The sequence below is a fragment of the Bos grunniens genome, chromosome 10, assembly GCF_055505025.1.
Source record: "Bos grunniens cultivar Pamir isolate PY7600 chromosome 10, Bosgru_T2T1.0, whole genome shotgun sequence".
In the NCBI taxonomy this organism is placed as follows: Eukaryota; Metazoa; Chordata; class Mammalia; order Artiodactyla; family Bovidae; genus Bos; species Bos grunniens.
The window spans coordinates 20,791,850-20,806,347 of record NC_141174.1 but is presented as its reverse complement, the minus strand read 5'-3'; the positions used below and the strand labels follow the sequence as shown (position 1 = coordinate 20,806,347).

Genomic DNA, 14,498 nt, shown 5'->3' with positions numbered 1-14,498 from the left:
TTATGAAAACTAAGACAGTGATGCCTTTTAATCATTTGTAAGGAAGTTTTCCATTTTAAATGTCATTTCAAGTATATATTCAAATATATATTCTTGAAATATATATTCTTCACTAATGATGCCTTATTAGGTGAATCTCCTGAAGATATATTCAAAAATGTTTCTGAGTGCAGTTTTCCAGAAGAGAGGGTCTGTCAGACCATTCACAAAGGATTTAAAAAGAGTAGGAACCACCTATAAAAGTAAGTAATCCTTAAACTCTGTCTTTTAGGAACTGTTCTGTGTGATAATGACTCCAGAGTATCATTTAATTTCATCTACCAAACTGTATTTGATTGACTGCCTGGGATTATGGAAAGTATCGATAAGGATATGCAAATTCTCAGTACAGCTAATAATTTTGTTGTTGTTTGCTATTGTTGCTGGTTTATGGGTCAAATAATGTAGTCCTTTAAAATGTTCTCATAGATAGAAATTATTTAAATTCAGAATGAATGCTTAGAAGTTGTGCAGTAGATTCTTGTTCTTTGGCCTCCCAGAAAATGATGCTTATAAGCATTTGTTTCTATATTAAAACAAAATCTTTGCATGCTGATATTAGTATCATTCTTGACTGACATGGAAATAAAAAAGGAAAGAATGGATTTCATGCCTAGACTAGAATATTTCCTTTAAAAGAATTCTTTGATTTGCATTTCTTCATATAGTAACTTAATTATTAAGTAAAATAATTTTTTACCTTGAAGAATATTTCAGTGTATTTCAGAATATTTGCATATATATTAATTTTCTGAAATGTGTGTATGTATGTTTCATATTTTCATCATTTTTCGTTAAAGAATTTTCTTAAGCCACTTGCTTGTGATCTATCTGTGGTACCAAAACACATTTTTATTTTCATGACTTTCCCAAATTTACTCCTTTTTTCTCAATAGACACTCCCCACTGAAAACAACACCTTTCTTGAGCAGTTTCTTCTACATTTTTATTCATTTAATAGTGATTGAGCTATTACAAGAGACTAGCTTTAGCAGTATGTAACAATTAGAAAGTAACAAACTACATATGGATCCTTCAAGTAATCAGCTGAATGATTCACATCATTTTTAAGTGGCATTTTTTTTCTATATGTATCTTTGCTCAAAACTTTTCAATTGTTGAGATACAAAACCTGCACCTCCTACTTCACCAAATCATGTTCTTTTGTGTCATCCCAGCTCCAAAATCACTGCAGATGGTGACTGCAGCCATGAAATTCAAAGACACTTACTCCTTGGAAGGAAAGTTATGACCAACCTAGATAGCATGTTCAAAAGCAGAGACATTACTTTGCCAACAAAGGTCCGTCTAGTCAAGGCTATGGTTTTTCCTGTGGTCATGTATGGATGTGAGTTGGACTGTGAAGAAAGCTAAGCACCGAAGAATTGATGCTTTTGAACTGTGGTGTTGGAGAAGACTCTTGAGAGTCCCTTGGACTGCAAGGAGATCCAACCAGTCCATTCTGAAGGAGATCAGCCCTGGGATTTCTTTGGAAGGAATGATGCTGAAGCTGAAACTCCAGTACTTTGGCCACCTCATGAGAAGAGTTGACTCATTGAAAAAGACTCTGATGCTGGGAGGTATTGGGGGCAGGAGGAGAAGGGGATGACAGAGGATGAGATGGCTGGATTGCGGCATCACCGACTCGATGGACATGAGTTTGAGTGAACTCTGGGAGTTGGTGATGGACAGGGAAGCCTGGCATGCTGCAATTCATGGAGTCACAAAAAGTCTGACACGACTGAGCTGAACTGAACTGAGTCCTCCTAAAAGTATATTAGTGCTTTTTTTTAAAGTCTTTATTGTATTTGTTACAACGTTGCTTCCGTTTTTGTTTTGTTTTGTTTTTAATTGCTTCCACTTAAAAATGTTTTGGTTTCTTGGCCTGCACCCATGTGGGATCCTAGCTCCCTCGACCAGGGATTGAACCCACAATCCCTGCGTTGGAAGGCAAAGTGTTAACCACTGGACAGCTGGGGAATTCCCATATTAGTGCTTTTTTAATGCTTTGCCTGTTTTCATTCACATAGTAAAACAAACTGATGATCTATTCTTTTAATTATTTGGTGCTCAGCTTTCTTCACAGTCCAACTGTCACATCCATACATGACCACAGTAAAAACCATAGCCTTGACTAGACGGACCTTTGTTGGCAAAGTAATGTCTCTGCTTTTTAATATGCTGTCTAGGTTGGTCATAACTTTCCTTCCAAGGAGTAAGCATCTTTTAATTTCATGGCTGTAATCACCATCTGTAGTGATTTTGGAGCCCAAGAAAATAAAGTCAGCCACTGTTTTCCCATCTGTTTGCCATGAAGTGATGGAAGCAGATGCCATGATGCCATTTTCTGAATGTTGAGCTTTAAGCCAACTTTTTCATTCTCCTCTTTCACTTTCATCAAGAGGTTCTTTAGTTCTTCTTCACTTTCTGCCATAAGGGTGGTGTCATCTGCATATCTGAGGTGATTGATATTTCTCCTGGCAATCTTGATTCCAGCTTGTGCTTCCTCCAGCCCAGCATTTCTCATGATGTATTCTGCATATAAGTTAAATAAGCAAGGTGACAATATATAGCCTTGATGTACTCCTTTTCCTATTTGGAACCAGTCTGTTGTTCCATGTCCAGTTCTAACTTGTTTCCTGACCTGCATACAGGTTTCTCAAGAGGCAGGTCAGGTGGTCTGGTATTCCCATCTCTTTCAGAATTTTCCACAGTTTATTGTGATCCACACAGTCAAAGGCTTTGGCATAGTCTTAAAGCAGACATTTTTTCTGAAATTCTCTTGCTCTTTGGATGATCCAGTGGATGTTGGCAGTTTGATCTCTGATTCATCTGCCTTTTCTAAAACCAGCGTGAACATCTGGAAGTTCACGAAATAGATCAGACCACAACTGTTGAAAATGTCTTAGTATATCTGTGCCATGTGTGTGAATTGCCATTAGGTGCTCTGCTGCTGCTAAGTCGCTTCAGTCGTGTCCGACTCTGTGCGACCCCGTAGACGGCAGCCTACCAGGCTCCCCCATCCCTGGGATTCTCCAGGCAAGAACACTGGAGTGGGTTGCCATTTCCTTCTCCAATGCATGGAAGTGAAAAGTGAAAGTGAAGTCGCTCAGTCGGGTCCGACCCTCAGCGACCCCATGGACTGCAGCCTACCAGGCTCCTCCGTCCATGGGATCTTCCAGGCAAGAGTACTGGAGTGGGGTGCCATTGCCTTCTCCGTTAGGTGCTCAGTAAATGTTTATTTAATTGAATGATTGTATCGCTACTCCAGAAGTAGAACTAAGTTATCTGAAGTTCTCTCTTCAACTTAGATAGTAATTCAGTTTCTTGAAGTCTTTTTAATACAAAGAAATAATTAGAAAGTCAAGACTCTTATATTTAAAAAACATGTTGAATTCACATTTGTCTAAATAAATGTCCTTGAAAGTATTTTATATCTGTCTTGTCATTCATGGCCTTTGAATCAGTTGAATGTGGTTTTTTTTTTTTCTTTTTTACCTACACATGCATAAAATTTAGTTGTACCTAGAGTGCTAGATTTTTACTTTTTGCATTTTATACTCTTACTATACTAATTAATTTTATTCTTTACCAGGGATACTGAATTTTAAGCAGTAAAGTGTTTTCTTTCTCCTTCTCTGGTCCTCTAGTTAAAAGATTTTTTTGTGGTTTTCTTTCTATTTATAAAGTAAAAGGATTCAGAAAGAGCTTTTTGTAGTTGGATTGTGAAAGTGAATTTTCATCAAGTAAAACCATACTTATGTCATTGAATATACTTACAGTAAGTTATTTTAAGCTTTAGACAACTCTAGTAAACATTGAATATTTTTTTATCATCAGATATTTCTGCCCTGAATATTACAGAGGATGACTGAGGGCAAAATAGGCAGCAGTCATAACTCCATTTTAATATGTTGTCCTATGTAATGTCTAAAATGTTGTCTTGATGTGTTTCTAAAGCTGTTTTAGTAAGAAAGCAGTGTTAATAGTTATTTTTCAGATAACAAAATATAAATAGTATGTTAATAGAAAAAAAAGTGTTTTCTGGAGAAGCCAAAGAATATATTGACTACAAAGGGACACTGTAGTTGTGTCTTTTTGTCCCAGTATTATGGAATAACTAGCTTATATTTAAAATTAGCTTCATTAAGTCCTCAGTAGAAGGAAGATAGTAAAGAAAAGTGTTTCTTATTTGCCTTCTTCCTATTCTCACTATTCCATGATCATGTATTGCTTGTTTCAAATACTTCTGAATAATTTTAGTACATTTTATGGATTAAATTATTCTCTATATATTCTATCTGGATGAATGTAACTGTTATTTTGGTTGAAACAAACTCTTAAATTAGTGAGAATGTTTGAAAGTTTAAGTGAATTGACGTGTAAATTGAGCAATAATACAATAAAAATCTTCAATATAATTTCAAAAAATAAGTCTTGAATTGAGGTTTAAAATAGTGACTTAAAATTTTGTAACCCAAGTTCTTACTGGGATCTAAGAACCATTAGCAGATACACAAGTCACCCGTTAATTTCTCATTTCTTCTTTCATGTAGCTTGCTTGTTTCCCTTGGTTTTGTCCTTCACCCAGTGACTGCCCTGCCAGTGTTGGTTTTCCTCTTCGTGACAGTGCTGGTTGGTGGTGGTAGTTAAGTTGCTGAGTGCTGGCTGCTGTTTCCTCTGTTGAGGTCTTAGTTGTCAGGGACAGGTAAAACGCACAGTGCGCTTTGTGCAGACAGGCATCCTTGACTTTCTAGATCAGCAGTGCCCAATACCGCTTTCTGTGGTGATTGAAACGTCTGTATCTGTACTGTTCAGTAAAGGTGGTCACTGGCCATATGCAGCTCTGGAGCGTTTGAAATGTGGTTCATGAATCTGGTAAATGGAACTTTTAATTTTCTTTAAGTTTAATTTGTTCTCACAGGTCATGTATAATTTTTGTGTATGTGAGCTTCTGCATCACAAGAAACAGCTTTTTTCACATTAAAGGAATTTTCATTGTATCACAATAAAACCGGAGAAAGAAAAGAAGTATTAGCTCCAGGAGTCAAGTTTGATTTAGATTCAAAGCCCCAAAGTTGAATTCTGATTTAGTTGTCTGGCTTATAATGTCACTGGAGTGTGTGCGCTGAAAAAGAAAGTAATAATGTAAATTATTCACCTGTGATTTGTGACTTAACGCTTCTTACTGGAAGAAATTTGCCAAGTGGGTGAAGTAATTCTGTGCTTGTCATCCCTTTAATAAAAGAAACATTGCCTGAAGATAGAGAAGTCCAGGCCTTCTGGGGGTAACCCTTATATTCCTAATTGTAATGAATTAATTACACAAAGAACATTCATTGGGGAAGGGATAAAAATGTAAACATTTAAAAGAAAACTTTATTAAAATCAACATTTAAAATGATAGAGATTGCTGTTGGTGAGCAGAATAATGATAAGAATTAATAAAGCCTTTAAAATGTGAATTAGGCTTGTCATAGAACTGAAGTCCAAATACAACACTTGATTTTGTAATCCACGTCATCCTTTTCAAATGAAAAGGAATTTTCATTTGTTGTCTTTTAAAAAAGATGTTGTACTGGCCAAGTTGTCTCTATTCATATTTAGCATCAAAATGCCCTTTCTCAAAATCAAAATGATTCTTAAAATATTTAGATTACTATAGACAACAGTTGTTAAAGAGTCATGTGTATGAACATCATTTCGCTTTAGAAACCCAAATCAGTCATGGTTCTGTAAAATTTTATGTAATTCTGTTTAGCCTTAGTTTTTATTTTCTTGTTGGTATATATTTGGTTTTAGTTTGTTTTGCTTTTGGATTAAGCTGTGGGTTTCTAAGTTTTTTTGCTGATGTTTTGTTTACATTTGCTTCCTAGTGTTGAGGGAACCAGTGTAGGGGCATGAAGTTGAATAAAGTTAGGCAGCAAACTACAGCTTGACATACACTTGCACTGCCTTGAATTGAGCATTTAAAAAACTAGTTGTGCAGCTTAGCAGTCAACCGTTTCATTTAATGCTGCCAAAATTGTGGCACAGGGTAGTGTCAGATAAATGCACGCCTGACTCCTGTCATCACAAGCACTGTCGGTTCTGCTTTTACTGTCTTCATGAAACGAAGAAACTAATGCCCCTTTCCCATTATTCAGAACTAACCAATGTAACACATACGGTACTTTTAAGGCTGACTTAAAGGGCCAATAGAGGGATATGTGACTTTATAAATAAGACTTTTAGAAAAAGATTGAAAATAACTGAGATCTTAAAATAGAAAGTTGAGGTTGAAGAGAAGATGGTGAGGCCAGATAATCAGAAGCGTTTTTAAAGAAACAGTTATCTATAGCAAACGGTGTAGTCCCTAACTTCTCACCCTCAAAGTAAAGGGAACCTGACTAACTGAGCCAGAGTTTTCATAGGTTCACTGTTAATCTGTCGTATTGGGGAGGACAGGCTCAGCTGCTATTTACATCTCCGACCTAGGCTTCTGTTTGACCTAAGTCTGTCTTGATGCAGCAGCACAGGCCAGCGAGGAGACGGTGTCATTTCGCCGTGAACGCAGCACATTTAGGCGCCAGGCAGTACGGCGCCGGCACAATGCAGGGAGTAACCCTACCCCTCCTACATTGCTCATCGGATCACCCCTAAGGTATGGTATTTTAAAATTCCACCAAGCTTAGCATGCATTGTAACAGACCTCTAACCTGTTTTGTCAGTCTGAAGAAAGCATTTATTAAATACTTTTGTTTTTCTTTTTCTTCCAGTTTCTCTATATCTTTAAGCTTCTTTAGACTTTCTCTGCATGTGACTGTGAGCCTATTGCACCATGCATGTCTTATGTTGGATTATAAACAAAATGATCAGATTGGTTTAGTCAATTTTAAATCACAAAAATTATTTTTAGGGCAGTTATATAAATGTAAATAGAGGCCTTAAGTTAGCTTTTTATTTTTTTCCTATTCCAAGTTAGTAATTAATTCAATATCTTTTCCCAGCACCTTAAACAGTGTTCAATATGAGCAAATATGGACTGAGTGATGAGCTTACTGAGGATATCAGCTTGATAAACCAGTTTGATTATTTTATTTCATTAAAAGATGGTATACTTTATTTTGTGTTGCTTGAAAGTTAATCACTAGGGCTTAGTAAATGATGCAGAACTAGAATATTTAGTTTTTGGTAATGTATGGTCAACTGGGGGCTTCTCTGGTGGCTCAGATGGTAAAGAATCTGTCTGCCAATGCAGGAGACTGGGGTTTGATCCCTGGGTTAGGAAGATCCCCTGGAGAAGGAAATGGCACCCCACTCCAGTACTCTTGTCTGGAGAATTCCATGGACAAAGAAGCCTGGTGGGCTACAATCCATGGGGTTGCAAAGAGTCAGACACAACTAAGTGACTTTCATGGTCAGTTGGTGATGTGTATACACTATGTATTTGTATGTACATATTTGTTGAATTTCTCAACCTCCATATGCTGAACAAAAGCATTTTTATTTTTGCCACTGTTCCTAAGTAAGAAAGCTTCTTTATAATCTTGGGAGTAAATTTTTATTGAAATTCTTAAGCTTTTTTATCCTTAATTATGTCAGATATAATGAGTCTGTGGCTTGAATTAGAGATATTAAAAAAAAACCTATTCAAAAGACTTGTGCTTTAAGAATACAAATATGGATGAAATTATGTGTTAGCTTATTCATTAAACCATGTGTATGTTATTATAGTGGAAGTGAAAGCTGCTCAGTCCTGTCTGACTCTTTGCGACTCCATAGAAATTGTAGCCCGCTAGGCTCCTCTGTCCCTGGAATTCTCTAGGCAAGAATACTGGAGTGGGTAGCTGTTCCCGTCTCTGGGGATATTATTACACCATACACTTTTATTAATCTCTGCATCTAAAGGCTCCATTATCCAAGTTATTTTCCTATATTTTGAAATTCAAAAAGAAGAATATTTGATGAAATAACTGCTGTTGAATGCATGGTAGGTTTGAAGAGATAAATCTCTTCCCTTGTTAAAATCTGGTTCCTGAAAGTAGCAAAATCCTTATTTTTTTAAATTGCTATTTTATTGTATATTTCCCTTGGTATTTAAGACAATTATTTTTCTGAGTTTTACATTACAATCAGGAACTTCATCTTTCATAGATCATGTTCCTTTAATTCTGCAGTAAAAATGAGAAGGCAACCGTTTAAAAGAAGCGTTCGGTCTAGAAATCTTTTCTGAGTGCCTTTGCTTTTAGTGGGCCCTCCTCTTCTATTTCCTTTGCTCCCTGAAGTAACTTTTTTTGCTAATGGATTTAGGGTGTGTAGTGCCAACCTGCAGAAAGAATTCACCGTAAAATTTCATTTTATGTTTTCTGTTTTGTGTTTTCTAACCTCTTTTTTCTCCTTGAATAATACTTGCCATAAACATATTCTTTGCTTACCTTCTCACTCCATGTTGATATTTCTTAATCCTTTTTTTTAACCTTCTCTTTTTAGTCTTTATAAATCCTTTCATTCTTTGGATCTCACTCACTAAACAAATGTAGACAATTTTGTTTTCTCTGCCTGGTGGAATATTAAAGAACTGTGCTAACTCCAGACAACCACATAGGATTTCTCCATTTTTTTTTTTTTTTAGCATTTTAAATACATCACCATTCAAATGAGGATATGGTATGAGCTATTTATTTGTAAAGGGCTCACTTTAGGATTTTTGTAAAGTAGTCTTCCAGTAGTCAGTCAGCATGTAAATTGTGTTAGTTCAGTCGCTCAGTCGTGTCCAACTCTTTGCAACCCCTTGAACCTAAGGTTCCATGATATTTCCAGTGCAAAGATTATGTGTATCTTAAAGAGGCTGACTACATCATGAATAAAATAAGATAAAATTTAGCTGTGATGAATTAGGAGAAACGCCAATTTAATAAAAATTGTATTTTTTTTAATTGTAAAAATATTCAGGTGAAGTATAGTGATACTCAGTGTAAGTTATATAATATTGTCATCTTTAAATATAAGATAGCATGGTTTTGAAAAACTTGTCAGAAAGAAATGGAATAGGTATGATGATAGTTTAATTATAATTATTCTGTACATACCAGTAAAAATATATTAACTTATTTTAAACTTTAATGAATAATGTAAGTAATCGACAGTCTAAAAAGCAACTTCATAAAAAATATGTATCCAAGGATTGGGAGTGAATCATCCATTTCCTCACAAAGAGAATTTGCATATATTTTAAAATGCTAGTTAGAATATCCTATTTCAGAATTATTTTTAAAGGTTGTTTTTTTTTTCTAACTTAAGTTAACCTTGTAGGCCCTTACTACTTCTTCCCAGTTACTAGAGATGAAAACAGATGAATGTTTAAAGATTATGTAATATTAATACTAAGAGTTAGTTAGTTCTGTGTTTATCAGCCTAGATGTGGTATCTTTTAGAACTCTAGTTAATAGACTGGAATGAAAGTAGACCATCAGTGCATTTGGGGAAGGGGAAAAAGCTTTACTATATAGTTAGATTTATTTTTAAAATAGAGTGAAAGACCTGTAATCAAATAAGGTCATAGTTATAACTGAGTTGGTAATTGGAAATTCATATCATTTTTGGTACTCAGGAATGAATCCACCAAATACTTATGTTTGTGCACTGTATTCAAGACACTGAGTACTCTCGGAAATCTGGAGACCCATAGTAGTAATGTAATCATACTCAGAGTTTGTTTAGTTGGAAAGATACATGCAAAGATAAAAATCAGCATACAGCAGAATGTGTTACATACTAAATAAGTGCTAAGAGGAAGGAAAGACCAATACCAATTATATTTTTTTATCATTTAAATTTGGAAAGCAAATTAATTTAATTATTAGGATAACGTGTCAGTGATGCTACTGATAGCCGATAGTTTAGAAACCTAAATTTCTATCTTTTGCCACATTGTGAAATAGTTGCTGTCTTTTCTGAAACTGGTAGTTTTGACATAAAATTGGTATTATAGAAAAGATTAATTTTTGTCAGTTATTAGTTTAAGATGAAATACAACCCTCCAGGAATAGTTTTCCTGGCAATTTGTGCAAAAATAATAGGCTTTTTGGAATTCAAGGGACATAAACATTTTTTTTCTCCCTTTTGATGTTCAGAAACTTGACATTTATAACTGCATAGATTTTGGCTAATTTTCTTTGTTCTGGAGTTGATTTTCATACATTGCCTAGTACTTTGAAAACGTTATATATATATGAATATGTTGAAGAAAAGTGTATTCTCAATACACTCACTCTAGAATATATCTGACTGCCATAGAGCACCTTTATTTATGATTTTAATTGAAAAAATTGGCAAAATTTGCTGAGCATATATATATATATGTTTATGTATGTGAGTGTATATATACACACACACATAAATTTTAATATTTTACCTTCCAAATCTGAAGAGTCATCATACTTGAGCTGAAAAATTTTTCCCTTGTGAAATTTGGTCTTTTGGGTAAAGTGTATGGATAAATTTAGATGGCTTCCAAGGACAGACTTACTGTTGATGTACGCAAGAAACAAACGTTTTAGTATATTAGTTCCCAAGATCACCTCTTGATTTATTTCTGTTGTACAAATATTCTACTCGCAGACAGACAGACTGCAAGACATTATTAAGTGAATACCTTTAAAATTATGACTTTAAAAGTTAGTGCCAATGAGCGTTGACAAGTCTTTGTAGACTTGATCTTTTTAATATGTTGTATACATTCCTGTGCTCTACTTAGAGTATATAGTTTTTATTGGCTCTCATTGGCTCTAAAAGAGGCCTGAAAACACGAATGTTTCAGGCAGTGGTGATTAATAGAACTTTCTGTGGTGGTGGATATAGTCTGTAATCTGCACTATCCAGTATGGTAAACACTGACTGCCAGCTTTGGCCTGCCCTGGTGGCTGTGGTAGCCACTATCTATGTTGCATGTCTCTTGATCACTTGAAATATGGTTAGCATGATTGAGGAGCGAACATTTTAGTTACTTTAGTCACATATGGCTATAGTTCCAGAGTATGTTCTACTGCCATAACCACAGCTTTAAGCAATGTATGCAGTATTTTTCTTTTTTATTTCATGGTTACAGTTGACCCTTAAACAACATGGGCTTGAACTGCATGGGTTCAGTTACATGTGGGTATTTTCAATAATAAATAGTACAGAATGACATGATCCGTCGTTGGTTGGATCTTTGGATAAGGAGGGGCACCATAAGTTATACATGGATTTTCGACTCTGCTGAAATTTGGTGCCTTGTCCCCCATGTTGTTTGAGGCTCAATTGTACTTCAAATTTAGCTCTCTTCCGAGTCTATAGCAGATTAGTTTGTTGTCTTGTAGACATCAGAGAAAGCACTCCTTTTAATTCAGAGGATTAGAGAGAAGTTGATATTCCTAAAAGTAATACTGCATAAGGCTGTTGTTAGTAGCATTCTTTTAATTCCTAAAAGGTCTAATAATTTTAATAACAGTGCAGAATGGCGTTGAACATCATGTAGAGGAGGATGTATAATTATACTCAAAGTGTTCTCATCAGTTTCAATATGAGTGTTATACTAAGAAAATTTAAGTTGTTAGTGTTTTAAAATAAATATGTAAAAATTAAAAATGAGTTAATAGTTTCTTAGTTTTATCTACTTTTTAGATAATTAAAATCATCAAAATTATAACGTTTAGATAATTTTAACTTATAATCATGAAATACTAAATATTTTTAAATTGTTATAAAATTTTGAAAAGACTAATATTCCTTGAATAATTACTGGCTTCTAAATTATTTCTAAGGTTTTCTAAAATGATGGATTTCTGTAATGAAACTTGAGTATGAATTGGGAAAGATAAGATCAAAATTCACTAAGGGAACGTAATTACTGTTAACTAACACCTGTCTATAAAGCCTGTGACTTTATTTTAGAAATATGTAGGCTTTTCATAGAAAAAATACTTAATATAGCATCTCAGCAGTCATTTCTATTTCACTTGGTTGAATCAGTTTTGTTTTTTTTTTTTTAATTCTGGTTTTCTTCACTAGTTTGTGATTTTCTTTTGATTCTGAATTGTTACCTTGGTTGCATTTGATAAAGATTCTTTGGTTTTCAAGTGCATAGAAATTTTGTTTTATTGTGAATTTCAGATGCAAGAATATTTGAAAGAACAATTCTAGAATAATTGTATCAGGGTTATAAATAAAAGTGCATATTGAACTTAAAAATAAGTATTATTTGAGGGACCAGCTATAGCCTATATGTATTTAATGTACTTGTGACTCTTCTTTGTTGCTTTCTTTTTCCTTATACCAGAACTTTGTTGACTTGAGTTGGAAAGATGTTACAGATTGGTTGCTCTGCATATACATTGAATTTTTTTCTGTGTTCATCACCATGAATCAGATTTCAAAAAACCAGAATTTTCAAGACAGCAGTATAATCTGCATATTTTATAAAGTTTGTTGGCTCTTTCTTAGGTTACACTGACACCTTTTTAAAAAAAATTAGTTTTCTATATTGACTTCTAGCTATTGTTTTCTCTTTTCTTCCCTGTAATGTCTCCCCAATCCATGTTTTTTCCTAGCCTTCAAGATGGTCAGCAAGGCCAGCAGTCCACAGCCCAGGTCAGAGTCCAGTCCCGCCCCCCTTCCCAGGCTGCAGTGCTCAGTGCTAGTGCCTCCTTGCTGGTGAGAAATGGGAGTGTCCACTTAGAAGCATCACATGACAATGCATCTGCTGTAGGCGGCAGCAGTTTGCACGATGAACTTGGTATGCAGGCCTTATGTAATCTTGGTGGCATGAAACTTGAATATAGCAGATAATGGGTAACAATGATTACAGTTCTTTCCTGAGATAGCTTCATTTTGGAACTACACATAAGAGTACTTTTTACAGGATTTGCAGTGTGTATAAGGAAAATTTGACTTTTGCTTTTACCTTTTCTGTTTCTCTCAATTCATACTCTTCGTTTTCTTCTGAGCATGTCTGTTATTAATAAGTATCAATAAATGTTCACACTTTACTGTCCTCTTGTAATGATTTGGGCAATTTTGCTATTTCTTGGTATTTGTACCACATGGTGAAATGCTGAGTTTTTAAAAATTATTTTGATTGAACCTTCATTTCTCTAAATTCTCTGCTGTAGGGAAGGCAAAAATACTTTCTAATGGCCTATTACTATATAATCTTTCTTTTAGGTATTCTATATTTTACTTCAGTGTCTGTCACCTGAAGTAGGACTTAATGTAATTCTAAATGCAGTACCTTGAGAACATCATGGCTGTATATTCAAATCAAAGAACTTTATAAAATTTTTTTCTGTTTTCCTGTTAATACATCTATAAATAGAAAATATAAGTTATTAAACAGTTAAGTCTCAGAGAGGTGGTAGAGTTTTAAGCCTCAGTAATGTGTTAGAGAAACGGTATTGTATACTAGTTTGTTTTCTGTTTCTCTCTCCAGGTCAGCTTTCTTGTGCTCAAAATGCAGATTAGTAGCAGTTGAAGAAAATCTTGTTATTCAGAAATATACATTTCAAAGTATTTTATTTGCTTACTGTGATTTTGTTTCTCCATGTTATAACTGTCTTTGATTTATAATGAAGGTGATCTAGCTGATGGTTTGACGAGAAGGATATAATTGGTAGAGGGTGCCCAAATTAGGTATAAAAAATGTCATGCTGTTAATTGACTCTCTTTCTGTTTTGTAAAAACTGTTACAGAGAAAATTAGTGAGTATTAGATATGCATATTGATGAAAATCATCAACTTTAGCAAACTTTATAGAAAGTTGAAAATGATATCTGTTTAAAACCTATCTGTTAGAACATTAGAACCTATGGTGATTTCTAAATAAAATGAGAAGGAAATAAGACATTTTAATTTTAGAGTGCTTATGCTCTGGAGTTTGTAATTTGAAGAGGTCAGGGAATCTGTTTGAGAGAGTAAGGTAGACTTCAGTTTAGTTACCTGCTTTGATCAGTTGCAAATATATTGAGTAAATAGTATCTTTTTATTGACATTTCTCTTGGGTTAACTCAAAGTTCCTATGTTTGGAGGACTTGTCCATTTGTACCTGTACAATTACAGTTACTATCACCACTGTCCATTGGTCATTTGGTAGTAGATTAACTAAGCTTAGATTTGGTTCATTTTGGGTTTTTTAAACTTTTGTCAAATGAAGAATAAATTGAACTAGTAGGTGATTTTCCTCTGTAAAAATTCTTAATTTGTTCAAAAAACTTGCTAAGCGAGAAATCATATTCATAGATGATTGAGAATATGTACATTATCAACTTAGCATCTACTGGTGAATATTCAGGACATTCATATAACATTTGGATTTTAGCTTTTGTTTTAACTGCTTTCTGATAGTTCTTGGCCTCTCTTATAGTTGAGTGTTGTCAAATTGAACGCCTAGTAATAATTAGTACAAAATACACAGTCAGTGGACAGTGTATATCCGTTCATTT

At 34.4% G+C, this 14,498-nt stretch overlaps 1 protein-coding gene across 16 annotated transcripts in view; it reads left to right on the top strand.

Annotated features, from left to right (window-relative positions):
- Positions 1–14,498, top strand: part of PCNX1 (pecanex 1) — a 184,440-nt gene that overhangs the window by 64,217 nt on the left and 105,725 nt on the right. For 7 of the 16 annotated variants that reach the window (XR_015134089.1, XR_015134088.1, XM_086319969.1 and 4 more), the window contains 2 exons: positions 6,550–6,682; positions 12,612–12,796. The exons of 4 other annotated variants lie outside the window; for them this stretch is intronic. Coding sequence is in view for 8 of the 12 variants with exons in the window: in XM_086319969.1 (XP_086176095.1) it covers positions 6,550–6,682; positions 12,612–12,796 (318 nt within the window). In the remaining 4 variants the exon portion in view is untranslated. Of the gene's footprint in view, positions 1–6,549; positions 6,683–12,611; positions 12,797–14,498 lie in introns of those variants that run through there. 5 more of the 16 variants (XM_086319970.1, XM_086319968.1, XM_086319978.1 and 2 more) reach the window with 4 other exon arrangements.